Source organism: Schistocerca piceifrons, chromosome 1 (genome assembly GCF_021461385.2).
Source record: "Schistocerca piceifrons isolate TAMUIC-IGC-003096 chromosome 1, iqSchPice1.1, whole genome shotgun sequence".
In the NCBI taxonomy this organism is placed as follows: domain Eukaryota; kingdom Metazoa; phylum Arthropoda; class Insecta; order Orthoptera; family Acrididae; genus Schistocerca; species Schistocerca piceifrons.
This window is the reverse complement of record NC_060138.1, coordinates 421567887-421588313: the sequence shown is the minus strand read 5'-3', so window position 1 is coordinate 421588313 and position 20427 is coordinate 421567887. Positions and strand designations below refer to the sequence as shown.

Below are 20427 nucleotides of genomic sequence, written 5' to 3'. Positions count from 1 at the left end.
CCACCAGGCATTGCTGACTCCTCTCCGCTGACCTGTACCTTGCTGTCTCTCACCCTTTCCTGCCCTGTTCTGGATTGATGCTTGCATTTGATGCGACATCATTGCATTCTGGTCAGAGCAACCAGAGATGGTCATTATTAGTCAATATGGTGATTCTGATTGGAAGCACGTATAACAGGTTAACAGAAACAGATATCCCAGTTGTTTGAATTGTATTTATGAGAAACATTTTTTCTAGTATAAAGTTGCAGATAAGAACAGTAATGGAATGGGATTGTAACCATGAGAAAGTCAGCACTAATTGATTAGATGAAACGAAATGGTATGCAAGGAAGAAGAGAGAATTGATGTAGTTTATAAGTGGAGGAAGGAAGGGACAGAAATATGCAGAAAGCATTAATAAAAACTGTGTAGGAAAAAGAGTTTTGGTGATGTACTCAAGTAGGAGCAGGTAAGCATGATGAAGCTGAGGAGACTTTTGGAGGACATTATTTTAAATTCATTACTTGTGCATGATATGTGGAAAATATGCTGAGAAGCAAGTCCTATCAGAATATATAGCTAGGAAAATATTCATATCATGATGCAGAGCGGCTGTGGCTTTGTTGTGATGAACACAGTTTAAAGCTCTGCAGCATTTGTATGTAAAGGGGCCAGTTTCATGTGATTGTATACAAGTCTCTTGCCTTGATAACAGAAATCTCATGGATTTCCATATAAAGCAGGGTGATGATTGAGGATACACCAAGAGTATTAATTTTTAATGCCCTAATCTGGGAACTTGGCAGATGGAAACTTGGCCTTCAGAGCATCCTCGCATTTTGCACCCTCCTAGATTTAACACCTGATAACACGTAACCAACAATTCCCCCCCCCCCCCCCCCCCCCAAACACACACACACACACACACACACACACACACACACACACACACACACACACACACACACTCTCTCTCTCTCTCTCCCTGTTTTCATTTTTCATTCAGATGCAGTGTGGAGGTGTATGAGATCAGCATACCATTCTACCATGTGTTGTTGGTTTCCCAGACTTTGAAGCTGCTAGTTCTGAATCAAGTAACTCCTCAGTTGGCATCACGAGACTCTGTGTACCCCGTTCCAGTTCTCCCATCAAGGAAAAGTCTTTGGTAGTACTGGGAATTGAATCCAGATATGCAGCAAGGCAGTTATACGTGCCGACTACACAGCTAGATGCGGACATGCATATAATTACTTATTTTTCTTTCTTATTCTTCCCCCCCCCCCCACTCCTTCCTTTTTCTCTGTTTTCTTCCAGCTGTTTTTCCTCCTAGTTCTTCATTGCACTATTCATTTCTCTTCCTCTTGATCCATCAGCCTTTGCTTCTCCTCTGTCATCATCTCTTGACCGAAACTGGCACAGTGTTTACCACTGTATTAGCCTTGATATCATACTCTCTGATGCGTCTCCCTTCATCTTTGTCTCCACTTATGGTGGGTCTATATCAGCAGCTGTTTTTTTTAATGCAAGCACTGGCCAGAAGTTCTGTCTCTCATTTTTATTGCTAATTAAAGTTAATCTTTATTTTGACGTAATCATAATGGATATTTTTCTTTCTTCATTTTGTGAAGTTGGTATGTGTATCCTTTATGTTTGTAACACTTGCAGAGGGTTCTAACATGATGGGCGTGAGAATACCTCTGATGCTCACTGTTACCAACAAAATTTTTATATTCCTAATATGAATCCCTATGATGTAAGGACTATGTCTGTGGTTGTACAGCAACAGTTGAATAATATTTTCATTTAGTTACCATCACTTAAATTAATTTTTTTAAATAATACTGTCAACTAGGTTGCTCTTGACCTGACTTGACATTGAATGAATAAATTGACACCTTCCTGGATGCTCACTTCCATCAGTAGAAAAGTCCGTTTTAAAATTTCTTTGTTTTGACAAAGATTTTTTTTTACAGGTAATAGAGTTGGTAGAAAGAGGAGAACGTCTTAGCCAGACACCGCAGTGTCCAGATGAGGTCTACAAAATCATGAAACGGTGCTGGGAGTATTTTCCCAAGGATAGACCCACATTTAATGAACTGCTAGAAATATTTTCCTCTGATCCTGAATATATAAATATCAAAGAACTTGTAATGGAAGCAACAATTGTGTGAATACTTTAAAGTAAACACATTAGTGCCATTTGAGATTCTTGCTGATTTTATAGAAACATTTTGTAGTTTCTACATAATATGGCAGAAGTGTCATTATTGAAAGGTATTATTTTTTTAATTGTATTTATATGTCTATGATTGCAGTATAAGAATGTCAGCTGGGAGAGGAAGACAAAAGTTAACTGTAGGACTTGTAATTTATGATGTACTGAAACATAGACTCTCATATAATGTAGAAGTACCATGGACTTCAGTGTGTTAAGTTCAGTAATATTGCTTCTGGCAGTATACATCAGACCACTTGAAATGTTTTATGAAACAATGTCATAATTTGTCTTCTCATATACTCCCAGTAATTGAAACTATTGCATCATTCACTGAAGAGCATTTCTGTGATAAAGTTTCTTAGCTTTAATAATGGTACAATTTTAAAATTGTACATATTGTAAAATGTTATTTACATTTTAGATATACAGTATATTTTGGTATTGTTGCTGCAGAGTCAGAAATTTATCCATTTATATTTACATAATCCGTAAAAAATACAAAGATAAATAATCATTATTGCATTCCTGAACTGCGCGCATGTGTGTGTGTGTGTGTGTGTGTGTGTGTGTGTGTGTGTGTGTGTGTGTGTGTGTGTAAAAGAGGGTGAACCCCATGAATCATAAACTGATGTGTCTTTCCATATGCCACCCTTTTAGTGTTCTATCTTTTCCCTGATTACTTTCACTGCTGAAAAAACAAAACCAAAAACAAAAGAAAAAACTTTTCTTGCTCTGATAAATTGTTATTCAAGCTTTTCCATTAGATTTTTCTATTCAGTTTTATCTTTTTCTCGTAATGTGTGAAATTATCAGAGGCCAGTAAGCCATTACATTTTTTCTTTTTATGTGCTGAACTATGTTTCAATGATGTACAGGTAATGCATGTTATAGTGTCAGAGTGAGTCTTACATCCTGAACCTCATGGCTCTAAATCAGCCACTTTTTTCACATCTTTTCTCTGAAGTCTGCTGCTGTATATTTTGAAGAATGAGAGAGAGAGAGAGAGAGAGAGAGAGAGAGAGAGAGAGAGGGGGGGGGGGGGGGCATTAGTAGATAAAAGTATTGATCTGGGCATTGAGGTGTACTTGGATGACTCAGGCAGATTTTAATCTGCCATGGCTTTTAATTAATTTTTATTGGATTATAATATATCTTGTGTAGTGTGAAAAAAATCACATTGCCATATTGTGCACGATCAGTAATAAAAATGATTGCATTCCCACCAACTATACATACTATTGTGTTTTTCTGCCCAGTGGCTGAAAAAATATCCTCCGTTAAGACATTGTATTGTGCCAATATGTTTGTATTTTTGCGACTGAATGAGTGGAGGTGTAACATTTTCTTTAAGTTGTAGCTTGATTCTTCTCCTTTGCTTTTTCATTTAGAGATTTCATTGGGAGTACCACCTTGTTCCTAACATTGTTAATTATCTGTTGGAAGCAAGATATAAATTTTAACATATAATTGATAGCTTATGATGGTTTGTCTCACCTGCAAGAGTCTGTTTGTTTTTAAATTTTTCCTTTGCCAAAAGTTGCAATATATGAGCCATTAAGATGAGTATTGTTAATGCAGTGCAAGTATTGCAGTAATAATTTCTTTTCCAGTAATAATATTCATTCTGCTTAGGCCATTGCAACTTAATTTGTGTGATTTTTGTATTGTTTTCAGTTAATGAACTGAATCATTAAAACTGCATGTTAATTCTTTGCAGTAGCAAATAATTGTCTTTTATAAATGTCAGTATAAATATTTTTATGCCCTTTATATTCAACATAAAACCTTTCTTTCATGAGGCAGTTTCACATCTAAAGATGTTAGTTTTTGTTGTAATTTTGACTACATAATAAAGGAACACAGTAATAGTCAGAAAGTATTCTAATAATGGTCTGATTCTCCAACAGTTATGTGCAACTATATTATAACTGAAGAATTCTCTGCATAACCTTTGAATGAATTATTGCGATGGTACAGGACAACGTTTCAATATTTGTGTAATTCCTTAAATCAGATTTAAAGTGAGCATCACTCGCACTGCATCAAATGATATGATCTGCAATTTTGATGGCTTGTGGACAGACCTGTACTTTGCAAATGAACCAAAATACAGGGTGGGCCTACATGTTTTCTTTTTGACAACTATAGGACTTGCATATTTGTGGCTTGTGATAATGAAAGAATAAAGCACTAAGTTTTTATTACGACATCAATAAACTTCAACAAGTGCTCTGTTTGTTGCTCAAAGAATGTCTAATTGATATTTATCTCACAACATACAGCATTTGACAACATTCCTTGTGTAACACCAGCAACAGCATCTGTTATCCTTCCACTTAATGTATCCAGTCAGGTACTTGTGTAGTGTAAACTTTGTCCTTTACATATCCCACAAAAAGAAATCCAAAGGCATTATGTCTGGTGATCTTGCACGCCAGTCAATGGGACCACATACCCAATACACCTTAACAGGAAATGTTTCATTAAGAAAATTTGTAACATGTAGTCTCCAATGAGGTGGCGCAGCATCGTGTTGGAACATCACATCAAGCTGTGAGTCTCTCAGTTGTGGTTCTGCAGACTGTTCTAAATATCCAGACAGATGTTAGCTGTTAATGATTTTTTGACCAAAAAAAAAAGAAAGGGCCAATGACTGTTGTGCATCACCACATCTCTAATGTGATCTAAGGCAATGTATGGACTTTCCAAACCCCATATCCTCAAATTGTGCATGTTAACTTTACCTGGTATATGGAAAGTAACCTCATCTGTAAAACAAATTCGTTGAAGAGAAACTGACAGTATGTCTGTCACAAAAACTGCTCGACATGTTCCACCACTTGATTGTAATGCAAGTCGTATCTGGACCTTATATGCATGCAAATGCAACCTGTTGGGTAGAATTCTTCACACTATGGTCCTAGGAAACCCAAATTCACAAGGTGTGTGTTGAGTACATTTGGAAGGTCTTTGTAAGAATGCCTGTTGCCTATCTCTGACACTTTGTTCACTAGCAAAATGCTGCCCTGTTCGTGGAAGATCCAACATTGAACACACTGCCACTCTGTTTAAACTTCATGCACCACACAACAATACTCCTTATATCAGGCACTTTTCTTTCCTAGTGTCTTCAAAATTTTTGCTGCGCAGTAATTGGAAATTTTGTCTCATGATACCAAAGAACACTGTGCTGCCGTCTCCTCGAGTGACGCAGTTTTACATTGACAGCAATTATAGTGCTCTCTACTCAGCTTCTACCTGCAACAAAGATATGCAAACAAACTTGATGATTTATTCTTTCATTTGTCACAAACCACAAATTTGTAACTTCTGTAGTTTTTTTAAATAAATGTAAGACCCTTAATATATAAATATAAGACTTCAGACCCAACCTTTTATTCCACGTTCCAGAAATTAAAATTAACAATTACAATACAAGACATAATTCCAGTGGTTTTTGGGGTGTTTTAATAATTGTGCAGCACTGCTCAGTGTTTTATTACCGTGACCAATTTTCAATTTGGAGTTTAGATGAGTCATCAGGAAATGCATTTTTTGTTTCTCGTACTATTTTTTATCATTGTTGTAGATTATTTTAAAAATCATCTTTGCTAAATGTGAACAGTAATTTCAATACTTTCATGGCTTTTATTTGATATTATAAATTATATCTCAGAAATATTGTGAAAGCCAATAGTTTGTATAAATAATGTTGCATTGTTAATGTTTTTACTCATTTTTTAAACCCAGTTTCATTGTTATATATTCATAATTCCTGTGATTGCACTCTGTCTCAAATGTGAATTTTTGACTTCTTGTATACTGCAGTTATTCGACAAATGGCAAATTGCATATGTTATTGTTAAAATATTTGTGAATGTTATTATTTATGACAATATAGCTTCCGATTTTAAGATTAATTTGAAGTCATTGAACAAATTACTATTGGAAGGAGTTTCACTACAACTAGTGAAATTTTATATGATTTATTTGCAGGCCACATTCCAACTGTATTTATGTGTGACTATTCACTGTGATGTCATTGTAATAAATGGTTAATAGCAAATAATGTTGTTTATGGAAAAGCAGATTTTGCATGTATTGTTTTTAAAATAAAACTGATGTCTCCATGAAAATTTTATATGTCAATTGCCTTCAAAGATGCTTTCTACTGTATTACAGGACGCTAATTAAATGTAGGAGGACCTTGCAGTAAAGAAAATTTTTTGGAGCTACAAAGTTTAAAATAAATTATTGATAACGAGATGTGCTAGGAGAACAGTCTGCAGCTCTAGTGCTGCCTGAATAGTTGAGAAGTTGGTGTTTAGAATTTAGCAGTTTTCAGGGTGGTGGGGAGGGGGAGGGGGGGGGGGCATGTAAATACTGTTATCTTAGATACTCAGCTATTATGAAGTTTATTGTTAATGTGTAATGTAACAAAAAAATTATGAGTATGAAGTCTAATGCAGTGCTTGTCAAACTGCAGCCAAATTCTAGTGTTCTTGTGGCCCTCAGTTCTCAGCTGTGTTATTATACACTGGTGTGCAGAATTTAAGGATGAATGTAACTTTTGCATAATGGGTCACTGCTAAGGAAATAGCTTGATGAAACTTTGACCATATGTAGGAAGACCTGCTACAGTATAGTGCAGAAAGTATCTGAAAGAGATATCCAATGAGATGAACAGAACTAACACTTTTATCAAATGATAACAATTACACCAAAGGCAGTGTGATTTATTATGGTCCCCTAGACATTACAGAATGGGGACATGGTTCTACATCTACATCCATACTCCGCAAAGGAAGCTGTGCAATGTATTCCATGGTGGTGACAAAGATGGTCAGGGGTTCTTCTGGTTGGGCATTATGTTCCTCCACCAGCACAATTGACAACTGATGCATGGTCACTGGTGCATGTGGACATGCTACAGTGCTTCTACCTACTGCATACCACATGTGCTCAAGGAGATTTAAGTTGGGAGAATGGACAGGTCAGTCCATTTGCAGAATATCTTCTCATTCCAAGAGCTTCTCTAGCTGAGTGTTTTGATATGGTCACGCATTGTCATCCATAAAAATGATGTTAGACGTGAATGCACCCCTGAAAATATATGCGAGGGGGAAGAGTACTGTGTTACAATAAGGATGACCGGTGAGTGTACTGCATTCAAAGATTTGGAGGTCGGTACGCCCTTACAACGTTAGGCCTAACCACATGTGTAAAAAATCATGTTTGACAGTAGTGGACGTTGGCGAGAGGTAGAAACACGTAATGCACCCAGGAACATTGTTGTTTGTGGTCCAGGTGTTACAGAGTGTGGATGCATAATATTGTGTGGGCATACTGTCCTCCAAATCTTGTAACACAGTACACTCACCTGTTAATATTACTGTTGTGCTGTACTCCATCCTCATGTGTTTCTTTTCAAGGCTGTTCAGCTGTAACTTCATTGTTGCAGATGATAGTGCACAATCACATGGAACAGTGTGTGTGGAAGAGCTCTTGGAATGAGAGGATATTTTGTGAATGGACAGGCATGCCCATTCCCATGACTTAAATCTCATCGAGCACTTGTGCGATCCATTGTGGACCAACAACAATGCAACAGTTGTCAACCATGCTGTTGGAGGAGTGGAATGTCCTACCACAAGAACTCACCAACCTTGTAGCTAGCCAGCATGTGAGCGTGTTGGAGAGCTTTCATTGCTGTCTGTGGTGATCAGAGACCCTATTAAAAACTATGTCCTCCTTTTGTAATGTCCAGAGGGCCACTGAAAATCATGGTGACTTTAATATAATGATTGTCATTTAGTAAAAGTGCCATTTCTATACTGTGCTGTAACAGTTCTTTCTATGTACAGCTAAAGTTTCATGGAGCTATGTTAGTTGGCAGTGATACAGCACATGAAAGTAACTTTCATCCTTAAGTATTGCACAGCAGTGTAATAATATTCATCTAACAACTAACAGAAAAGTCCAAGAACATCAACTAATGTCAAGAGCTTATTGAGAAGATAGTTATGCTGCTCTGTAGCAATCAAAAATACATACAGAGTCTGTAATACTTAAAGATGCGCTTATTTTTAAGTTATGTTGGTGAATTCTGCCATGAGCAAGTAAAGGCGGCTGGTTACTTCGGGATAGAGTGATATGTGCTGCGGTCACTGTGGGCCTACAGGCTGTGAGAGTAAATATCTGTTATTAATCAACTAATCATCACTCACATGGGCAACACGACAACATTTCATCAGACAATTACAATGTCAGAACTTTGGGGCCATTGAGGGCGAAGGAATATGGAATCGAGAACAGTCAACACAAAGTATCAAGAATGATGCCAACTTGTGATCATTAGGACCTAGGGACCAGTCAGAACATACTAATTTTATGTGGACTAACAAATGAAGAGTGGAAACAGAAAATGTTCTGGTCCAGTTTTTTTTTTCTCTCTTCCGCAAAACGAATTTTCAGTGCTACAATATTCTCGATACTTTGTAGCGTGTCCCTAGACTTGTTCCAGTGGGAATCTGTAGGGAAAATATTTCAAGCATTCATTACTTGATGGGGCATGGTCTTTCTGACAAGCAGTGCTTCCTAATGGAGTTCCAAGCCATGGTCTCTCCCTTTTAGCATGGGATGGTGTGAAGAGAGAATAAATAAGTTTTTGGTGACTAGGCACAGATGTGGGAGCTGCGACAGAAATTTTGCAGTAATAGAGAATTGAAAAAAGGGTAAGCAAGGCATTTTTCTGCAAGTTTTCTGCAAGATTGTTGAGTCAGCTAAAGTTATGAACCTATTCCATTTAATTCCAATACAGACAAGCTGACTTCTTTGATTTTAAAGAGCCTTCTGAAACATTATTGTCAGTGCAGATTTCCAAATGCAATATGATCAGACTCATACATTCTACACACCAACATGAATAGTCATTTTGTTGCCACTTCCCACAATGATTTTAGAAATTGTGATAGAATGTTTTCCATCCCTTCTGCCTTATTTGATCTTAAGTCCTCCAAAGCTCTTTTAAATTCTGATTCTAATACTGGATCCCCTATCTCTTCTAAATCGACTCCTGTTTCTTCTCTATCTCGGACGTTCCATGCGCTTTTCGGGGATGATGCTGTAGCATACAGAAAAGTTGCAGCATTAGAAAATTGCAGCAAATGCGGGAAGATCTGCAGTGGATGGGTACTTGGTGCAGGGAGTGAAAACTGACCCTTAACATAGACAAATGTAGTGTATTGCAAATACATAGAAAGAAGGATCCTTTATTGTAGTATTACATGATAGCGGGACAAACACTGGTAGCAGTTACTTCTGTAAAATATCTGGGAGTATGTGTACGGAATGATTTGAAGTGGAATGATCATATAAAATTAATTGTTGGTAAGGCGGGTGCCAGGTTGTAATTCATTGGGAGAGTCCTTAGAAAATGTAGTCCATCAACAAAGGAGGTGGCTTACAAAACACTCGTTCAGCCTATACTTGAGTATTGCTCATCAGTGTGGGATCTGTACCAGGTCGGGTTGACAGAGGAGATAGAGAAGATCCAAAGAAGAGCGGTGGGTTTGGTCACAGGGTTATTTGGTAAGCGTGACAGCATTACGGAGATGTTTAGCAAACTCAAGTGGCAGACTCTTCAAGAGAGGCACTCTGCATCACAGTGTAGCTTGCTGTCCAGGTTTCAAGAGGGTGCGTTTCTGGATGAGGTATCGAATATATTGCTTCCCCCTACTTACACCTCCCGAAGAGGTCACGAGTGTAAAATTAGAGAGATTCGAGTGAGGCTTTCCGGCAGTCATTCTTCCCACGAACCATATGCAAGTGGAACAGGAAAGGCAGGTAATGACAGTGGCATGTAAAGTGCCCTCCGCCACGCACTGGGTGGCTTGCGGAGTATAAATGTAGATGTAGATCAGACAATTCATCCCCTCATAGAGCCTTTAAATGTATTCTTTCCACCTATCTGCTCTCTCCTCTGCATTTAACAATGGAGTTCCTGTTGCACTCTTAATGTTGTCACCCTTGCTTTTAATGTCACCAAAGGTTGTTTTGATTTTCCTGTATGTTGAGTCTGTCCTTCCGACAATCATTTCTTTTTTGATTTTTTCACATTTCTCCTGCAGCCATTTCATCTTAGCTTCCCTGCACTTCCTATTTATGTCATTCCTCAGCGACTTGTATTTCTGTATTCCTGAATTTCCTGGAACGTTTTTGTACTTCATACTTTCATAGATCAGTTGAAGTATTTCTTCTGTTATCCATAATTTCTTCAAAGTTACATGCTTTGTACCTGTGTTTTCCTTCACAGCTTCTTTTTAGAGATGTCAATTCCTCTTCGACTGTACTGCCTACTGAACTATTCCTTATTGCTGCATCTCTAGCCTTAGAGACCTTCAACTGTATCTCATCATTCCTTAGTACTTCCGTATCCCACTTCTTTATGTATTGATCCTTCCTGACTAATGTCTTAAACTTCAGCCTACTCTTCATCACTACCACATTGTGATCTGAGTCTGTATCTGCTCCTGGGTATGCCTGACAATCCAGTATCTGATTGCCAAATCTCTGTCTGACCATGATGTAATTTAACCGAAATCTTCCCATATCACCTGGCCTTTTCCAAGGAGAACACAATTAGTCTTTCCCCCCTCTCATTCCTTGTCCCAAGCACATATTCTCCTGTAACCTTTACTTCTACTACTTCCCCTACAACTGTTTCCCAGTCCCCATGACTATTATATTTTCATCCCCCTTTACATACTGTATTACCCTTTCAATATCCTCATAAACTTTCTCTCTCTCTTCATCTTCAGCTTGCGACATCAGCATGTATACCTAAACTATTGTTGTCAGTGTTGGTTTGCTGTTGATTCTGACAAGAAAATCCCTCTCACTGAACTGTTCACAGTTACACACTCTCTGTCCTACCTTCCTATTCATAACGAATCCTACTCTCGTTGTACCATTTTCTGATGCTGTTGATATTACTCTGTATTCATCTGACTAGATATCCTTGTCTTCTTTCCACTTCACTTCACTGACCCATACTATATCAAGATTGAGCCTTTGCATATCCATTTTCAGATTTTCTAGTTTCCCTACCATGTTCAAGCTTCTGATATTCCATGCCCCGACTTGTAGAACGTTATTCTTTCATTGATTAGTCAATCTTTTTCTCATGGTAACCTCCCCCTTGGCAGTCTCCTCCCAGATATTCGAATGGGGGCTATTCTAGAATCTTTTGCCAATGGAGAGATCATCATGACACTTCTTCAATTACAGGCCACATGTCCTGTGGATACATGTTACATATCTTGAATGCAGTGGTTTTCATTGCCTTCTGCATCCTCATGCTGTTGATCATTGCTGATTCTTCCTCTTGAAGGGGCAGTTTCCCACCCCTAAGACAAGAGAGTGCCCTGAACCTCTGTCTGCCCCACTGCCCTCTTTGACAAGGCCATTGGACGAATGAGGGTGGCTTCTTATGCTGGAAGTCTTCGGCTGCCTATGCTGATTATTAATTAAAATTTAATCAGCGGCAGGATTCGAAGCCGGGACCAAAGACGTTTTGATTATGAATCAAAGATGCTACCCCTAGTCAATGGGTGCTACCTGTGTGTAGCTGGACAAAGAAGTCTGTTGCCATTAAATCACGCAAACCTTTTGGAATTATTAGATATAATTTATAGTGCCCAAGGTTATTATTCTCTTTAATGAGTTGACAGGACGTACACGATCTCAACACAGTAATTATCGTCTGACACATATTCTTGAAATAATAAAATTTTACACATGTGTTTCATACCCTTCCTTATTCCAAAATAACCATATCCTTTGTATATGAACCATGATCATATCTTTTGTATATGAACCGTACCAGATCTGTTTCTACCTACATGGAATACAGTGTCCATCTTGACTGCTCTGATGGTGCTTTCCAAAATAACACATTATTATCCATTCAGAATTATTTGACTGGGGTAATGATAGTTCTTTGTATACACTAAAGTAAGGATTCTCTTTCACATCTTGTTCTATCCTGAAGGCTAGAGTCCGAACGTTATCGTTCATGTAGCTAAATCCCAAAAAAATACGGCAAAAATCACTCCTGGTCCTTCAGTTCGTTTAACATTACTCAAACCTAATGGTAATCATAATAAAGCATCAGGAACTATTCTGCGATCTTTTTATATAATTAATTTTTATATGATATTTTTGTAAAAACACAGCCCAACACGTGAGTCTTTGATGAAGTAACATACTTGGTATCAAAAATGACAATACTTGATGGCCCGTCTAGGTAATAATCTGTGATCACCATACTAGGTCTGGAATTTTTTAATACTACACTTTATTGCCAGAAGTTCTTTTTCTGTGGTTGTGTAAGCATTTTATGCTTTGTTAAACTTATGCTAGCAAAGGCTATTGTTCTGCTTTCCCCCACTTCAGGATTTCAGTCCCCTTGGAATAATTTTACCATAATTCTGTACTCTGATAGATCTGTGGCCAGCTTAAATTGCTCATTCATTACAGGACAACTGAGAATAGGGGCATCTACCAGCGCTTTTTTAATATATTTGTAAATGCTTCTGCTGCACTCTCATCCCATGATTACACAGACCATAGCTTTAAAAGATGTAGTAACCACGGCTCGTTCAATACTTGTCCCTGAACATATCAATGCTAGAGTCCCAGTAATCCTAAAAACAAAGGTAATTGTTTTAGATTTTGAGATTCTAGACACTCCTGTGTGGCTCTTATTCTGTGTGGGTCAGCTTTCATGACCGTAACCCCAACTAAATGTCCCAAAAATTTTAATTCCTCTCTTGAATAATGTGATTATATCAATTTTATGGTTATTCCCATTTTATTCAACCTTTTGCAAAGTTTTTGGGAGTAAATGACATTGATCTTCCCAAGTATTTGATACTAGCAAAATGTCATCTACATAAATAATGAGTTCTTGTAACAGATCTTTACCTAATGCTTCATCGAGCACCCTCTGGGAATCGACACTGAACTGTTTAACCCAAATGGTATTATTCTAAATTGGTAAGATTTTTCATCAAATAAAAATGTGGTATATTTTGTAGAGTCATAATGTAGCTTCACTTGCCAATAACCACTGTTAGATCCATGGAGGTGAAATATTTGGCATGGTGGAATTTGGTTAATAATTCCTCTTTAGTAATGGGTCTGTATCTTTTGGTTTCTGTATTTTTATTTAATGTACGAACATCAAACACCAAATGAACCACTCCTGTAGCCTTTTTCACTATAAGTAATGGATTATTAAGCTTAAATTTCGTTTAATGACTTGGTTATTTATGATTTAGTTGATATCCTTTTGAACTGCTGCTCTCAAACTTATAGGGTATGGTTTACAGAAGAAGGGACTTGAATCCTTTATCTTAAATTTAAAAATAAATAAATGTTGTGTGACTAGGGCCTCCCACCAGGTAGACCGTTCGCCAGGTGCAAGTCTTTCGATTTGACTCCACTTCGGGGACTTGGGCGTCGATGGGGATGAAATTATGATGATTAGGACAACACAACACCCAGTCCCTGAGCAGAGAAAATCTCCGACCCAGCCGGGAATCGAACCCGGGTCCTTAGGATTGACATTCTGTTGTGCTGACCACTCAGCTACTGGGGGCAGACATTTAAAAAATAATTTCCTATGATGCCTGGTTTGTCAGAAAAAATATTTCTATATTTAGTCAGAATTTTATGTAACTCTTCCTTTTGCTCTGCAGATAACAATGGTGATTTATAAGCTCTCTTAAATATCAGCCTTTCAGTGGTTTTAGTGCATAATTTGCCATTTTGCCTTGCGAAAATAACCAAGCAGTCGAAATTAAATGTATTTTTGAGTTTAAGATAAGGGTTGAATTTATCTCAGCAACTGAATTAAATGGCCTCCATTGAAATTACAAAATAACGTCTTGATATCAAAATTTACAACTACTTTATACTTTAACAATCAGTCCATACCAACTAATGTAGATAAATTAATATTCGACACTATAAATAAAGTTTGCCAAAATTGATGTTCTCCTATGGTGATAGGTATTCTCATTTCCTGCTTCAAAGCCTTACCTTTGGTTCCAGTAATATTTACTAAATATACTCGTGCAACTGGTAACGTTGAAAATACAGACTTGGTTTTTGTAGTATACACTAGTTCTTGAGAAATTAAAGATACTTCACTACCTGAATCAGTATAAATACCTACTGGTTTCCAAAAAATTGTTCTGATTATTACAGAGTGTATACAAGGACAAGGAAAAAAATTCCTGGGTGAAAACACATGTTCTCCTTGTTAAGTGACAGTATATTATCCCTTATCAATCCTTTGAATGGTTACGGTTTTATACAAGGGGGTAGAATTTCCCGGCACTTTAGAAAACGAAACTCATGGGAAAAGGCATGTTTTGGAAATATCTTTGATGTGCAGCAACATGAACGCTGCGTATTTTCGTGTTGCGAAAGTATACATTGTAATTCCACCAAACACCGCATGTTACTTTCCGAATCATTGAAATCGAGATTGCGATGCGCGTTTGTAAGCCAGTCATAGATCATGTCACGTGATCTCGCCAGCCAATGGCAGCGGATATTCAGAGCATAAGGCACGTGATGTAGTCAGCCAACAGCAACATCACTGTTAAGCGACACGAACACACAAACAGGGAAAGTTAATAGTTTAAGCTTCCGTCGGGCGTGGCTGTTCAAATTGATACACCTCGAAGTTTACTGTAAATTATTTGTCAACGAGTGGCAGCACTGACGCCTACTCGCTAGTAGCTAGCCTTTTCCGAACGCTTGTCATTGTTGTGTGCTTCAGTGTCGATACGACTGCTTTGTTGTTGATATATGTGCTGATTGATCAGTTTGATACACTGCGCCCGTTCGTGTTGCATTTCAACAATTCATTTCTTTGGCTATCAGCATAACTTAGTAAGTATCACAATGTTAATATACAGTGTGTAATGCACTTATTTTCTTTTTGGACCGTTTAATCGTCAGTTAAGGATGTTTGAGTATCAGGTATCAAATTGATACACTGCGCCTGACTGCGTTATTTTATAGGAATTTTATCATTTTAGGTGTGAGACACTTGATCATGGCAGGCTACAGTAGCACGTACAACCTTCTTCACCCAAATCATGTTGCAGAAATACAAAAAATGTTGTTCGAAGAGGATAATGATGGAAGTTCAAGAGGATTTTGAAGATGAAGTAGACACAGATTGTGATGACGCAGTTGAACTTCGGCAGGGAGATTCAGAAACAGAGGAAAACGACAGTGAAAACGATGAGGAAGTACTTGAAGAAAGCCAGCATTATTATACTGGAAGGGACAGAGACAAAATGGAATAAAGTTCCACCATCGCAGAGAGTGCGTTTCAGGGCCCACAATATTATTCGAAAGTTACCTGGTCCTATAGGTGCGGCGAAAGCATTGAGAACGCCTTTGGAATGTTGGAATTGCCTCATAGATGACGACATTTTGTCGATTATAGTTCTGTATACCAATCAGTATATTGAGAGCCTCGAAGCTTCTTTTCAGCGAGAGAGAGACGTAAAACCTATAGATATTATTGAATTAAAAGCTTTCATTGGTCTTCTGTTTTTGGCTGGTGTTAACAAAAGTAACAGACAAAGCTTAGAAGATCTGTGGGGAAGTGATGGGGATGGAATTGAAAAATTTCGTCTCGTTATGAACATAAAACGTTTCAAATTCATCATGCGGTGCCTTAGATTTGACAATCGTGTGACTCGCGATGAAAGGAGAAAATTAGACAAGATAACAGCGATTCGGGAAATATTTTCTCTGTTTGTACAGAATTGCCAGAAATCCTATACCCTCATAGAAAACGTTACAGTAGATGAGAAACTTGAAGGATTCCGTGGAGGGTGCAGTTTTCGCCAATAAATACCTAGCAAACCAAACAAATACGGAATTACGATATATGCTCTTGTGGATTCCCCAGTATTTTATCTCTATAATCTGGAAATATACGCTGGGCTGCAGCCAGAAGGATTGTACCACGTTAGCAACAAACCTCCAGATGTTGTTCTGCGACTATTTGAACCAATTTATCAGTCAGATCAAAATGTGACAGCAGACAATTGGTTTACTAGTATTGGTTTGATAGAAGAGCTAAGAAGAAAAAAATCTTCCTTTTGTTGGGACGATGAAGAAAAACAAGCGTGAGATTCCTCTGGAGTTTGCTACCAGTAAAGGCAGGGCTGTCCATAGTTCACATTTGGCTTCAAGAAAGGCTGTACTCTAGTTTCATACGTTCCTAAAAAGGGGAAGTTTGCATGAAGATAATTCAGTAGATGCTGGCACTGGAGATAAACAGAAGCCATCCATTGTAACATTTTACAATAGCACCAAAGGTGGAGTCGACACTACAGATAAGTTGACCGCTTCATACAATGTAGCAAGAAATGTGTGCCGTTGGCCCATGGTCATATTTTTTTGCAATGATCAATATGAGTGGAATCAATTCACAAGTAATTTACTATGGCAACAACGAGAATTTTATCCGAAGAAAAGGATTCCTGGAGCAACTCTCACATCCATTAAGCCCGGTCCACACGCAACGATCTGTCTGCGCAGACATCGGCGCAGATGTCTGTACATGCAAAAGATCGCTGCAAATGTGGTGTGTTCACACGACACAAACCCCAACCTACTACTCGCCCGCCATCTGTCGGTGTAGAAAAGAAATATCAGTGGCAAGCGACTACGCTCCCCGAAAACGTCAAAATTTAATTCAGATATTTTGAAAAACAGAAATGGAGGAAGTTCTGTTGTGGTCTGTGTTCGCAACTTGTGTTGCAAAAAACATTCAGACCAACCGCAGGAAACAGAGAAAGCGGTCAAAATGGTGCAGACAGTGGTTGCTAAAGCGAAAGCAGTTTTGTCACGTAACTTTACTGCGAGAGTTGCAGGGCGAACCTGTTTTGTTTTACATAACCTCGTGTTCCATTTCCTCGCACATTGGCACTCCAATTTCATCTTCAATTGTACTCCTGCTTGGTCTTGGCGTTTCTTGATCGCTAAGAAAGCCAAGTAGATCAAAATACCATAACGTTGGCTGGTATACTTGATCTACTCCTACACCAGGTCTTCTAGATTTCTGAACTTTGGATAACTCTTTTCGGTAAACAGTTCGCTGACAGACTAATTTACTTGACTTGCCTCCATGAACTCATCCTTCAGGAAAGCGTAAATAGCTTCACATGTGTTGGGTATTATTTCACTCAATGCTTGTTTCGATATTGCAGATGAAAATTCCAAATCATTGTAGCTCCTTCCTGTTGCTAGGAATCTTCATGATACTGCCAGGCGTTCATGAGGAGAAATTGCCCTTCTCATACAAGTATTTTTTCTCATAATATGAGGGGTTACATGCTTTAAGAGATAATTATAAGTTTCGACATCCATCCGCAAATAATTTCTCCAGTTCGCAACGAAATTATTTTTTTATTACCGTTTCTCTGTTTGCCGAGGCGCCAACCGCCCGCAATTTTTCAATTAGAGCATTGTATGCTGCTGTCTTTTTGTCTCGATCACTATATTCTTTATTTTTAATCTTCCAAAAACATGGGTGATTTCTGTATATTTCAATGAATTCACTTACAAACTCTCGAGAACACTGACGAGTATCAGCCCTGTGCACACAAATACAAACACTAGACTGAGCAAACAGCTGTTTCGCGCCAGATTTGCGACCATCTCCTGTCCACACGCTCCAACTTGTCTGCGCAGATGTGGTTTGAACCGACAGATTTGAGAGGTTTCGCTCAAACCTCCAACTCCAACTTCCAGGTTTGCACACACCTCAGGTTGGTGCAGATCTTCTGTCCACACGCAACGATCTGTCTGCGCAGATGTGATGTGCGCAGACATTTGCGCAGACAGATCGTTGCGTGTGGACGGGCCTTTAGTTCTACCTCACTTGGTTCGTAGATGCTTGGACACCTCAGGAATTCATAGAGATCTTCAACTGCGGCTGCAACAATATAGGCCAACGTGTGAAGAAGAAGCAGAAGACACAAGCAGAAACGAAGAACAAGGGACTGGGATCAAGCGGAAAAGGTGTAATACCTGCACAGAAAAAAAGACTGACAAAATATTGCAAAATGTGTCCGAAGCCTATCTGTTTGATACACATTCAACCTTTTTGCTCTGAATGCGAAAAAATTCTGCATTTGTTACCACAGTCAAAAAGTGACGATGGAACAAATGAATGAGTTGTAATATCACTGTTGTTCTGCTCCAGTGTCATAATAGCCTTTCTGCAAAGATAATTGTCATTTGTAATGTGTTTTATTAGTGAAATATAATAAAGAAGCAAATGAAAAAGCGACGTTTTTATCATTTGTTTCTAAAGCCCAACGTTGACTATAAGAAATCTGAGTGATGAATATTTCTACTGCAGTTGTGCTCGTATGTCATCTTTGTCTTTCTTTAAATATATTTGGCACTTATGTTTTTTGTGAACAGAATTTAATAAATGATCACGTGAATAAACAGTGTGATCAATTTGATACACCGCGCCCGACAGAAGGTTGAATTAATATACATAATGTTGCTACAATAAAAGCAAAGCTTTCACATATAATATTGGTCCCTAAGATTAATAAGCTGCAAGAGAAGCTAAGCTTTGCATATAATGTTGATTTTTTTTCCGCGTGTTACACTTAGGATATATCACACAAATGTGCCAGTAAAATTTTTAATAATGACATAAATGTCTGATCTTCAGGGTTCGAAATTCTTCTAAATGGTTCGTCATCAAAGAGTCGATTTTTAAATGAGAATCAAACGTTATGTGATTTAATAAATTCATGGTACATTCTTGCACATAGTTCAACTTATGTAAAAGGATATTTACTGTGAAAGTAACGCTTTTCAAACCACCATTCGCAATATTTTCCCGCGACCTGTTAGAAACAGGTTCGTTTCAGCAGTTGCCGGAGAGAGCAAATAACAGGCTACACCGTGCTTGCGCAGCTATCACGACGTAGGAAGCCACGTACGTGTAAAATATTAAAAGATCATACATTATGTCATAAAAGAAACAAGACATCAGAGGATACTCCACGAGCATCGGAATTTCGTGAAACATACTAAAATGTGCACATTTAAAGTGCACATTCGTATGTCCAGATTACCAATGAAGTAGATCTCGAACTGAAATTAAGCTTATCAGTGTGGTTTTCGGGATGTAAATTATCTTGGAGCACCAGTACTGTATTATATCATGTTTGGTTCTCTATTATGGCAAAATGCCATGTGTGCTAGAAGATGAAAACGTGCACTTTTCAAGTGCAGTGAACAGTTGAAACTAGCCAGTATTATGGAATTAAATATTTCGTTTCAAATACATTGACTGCCTCTACAGAAAAGTTTATAAAGGTCAAATTTCTTTACCAAACAGACAAAAATAACTTCATTAGTCCGCAAGGTGGTTAATGCTTGACTAGTGGAAATCAAATAAAATCTGAAACTAATGACATATTTTAGCCTTCCGTAATTATGTGAACGCATTTTAATTCACTTGATAGCTCCCGGACACATATCCGTTTTGTTTTGTTTTGACGTGAGAGTAAACTAGGGGGAAACAGCAAAATCACTAAATACAATTTAAGCGGCTGCTAGCCGGAGACTGCACAACTGGTCCTTACTAGTATAGCGGTCTGGCTAAAAATTTTCTGTCAAAATTTCATTTTCTTGGATGCACCGAGAAGATAATACGTAATCTTTCTCACCTGTTATTCCTGTCAGTCATTTATTTCCATTCTGGTAGTCTGAATCTATAGATTTCGCTAGTAATTATAACAACGCTGATCACTCGCAAACCCAATAGATTACATAATCAGAAAGCTATTGGCATTCATCCGTTCGGTTTACTCCGCTCAGCTCGTATAGCCCCGTCCCCTTTTGTCTGTGGAAAGTTTATATCTAGATGCGACGAGGATTCTCCTGACAGAGACATCACGCATTCAAAAATCAATTTATGATTCATTCAGAAATAAACTTAAAATGTGTTCAAAAACTAACAGGGAAGCATTTCAAAATCATATGAATAATCGATAGACCAATGTGCGCTGCATGCTAGGCGCTTTGTGAAACAAGTTTTTCTTTTTCTCAAGAATATGAATTTGGCGCCACCTTTTCCGGGTAGCATCTAGCTGCTT

General features: G+C 38.0%; 1 protein-coding gene across 7 annotated transcripts in view; it reads left to right on the top strand.

Moving 5' to 3' along the window:
- Positions 1–6336, top strand: part of LOC124789791 (tyrosine-protein kinase Shark) — a 134599-nt gene extending 128263 nt beyond the window's left edge. For 6 of the 7 annotated variants that reach the window (XM_047257276.1, XM_047257268.1, XM_047257284.1 and 3 more), the window contains exon 16: positions 1956–6336. In XM_047257276.1, coding sequence (XP_047113232.1) covers positions 1956–2153 — 198 coding nt within the window. In that variant the 3' untranslated portion in view covers positions 2154–6336. The remainder of the gene's footprint in view (positions 1–1955) is intronic. The other variant, XM_047257315.1, reaches the window with a different exon arrangement.
- The last annotated feature ends 14091 nt before the right edge of the window (positions 6337–20427 follow it).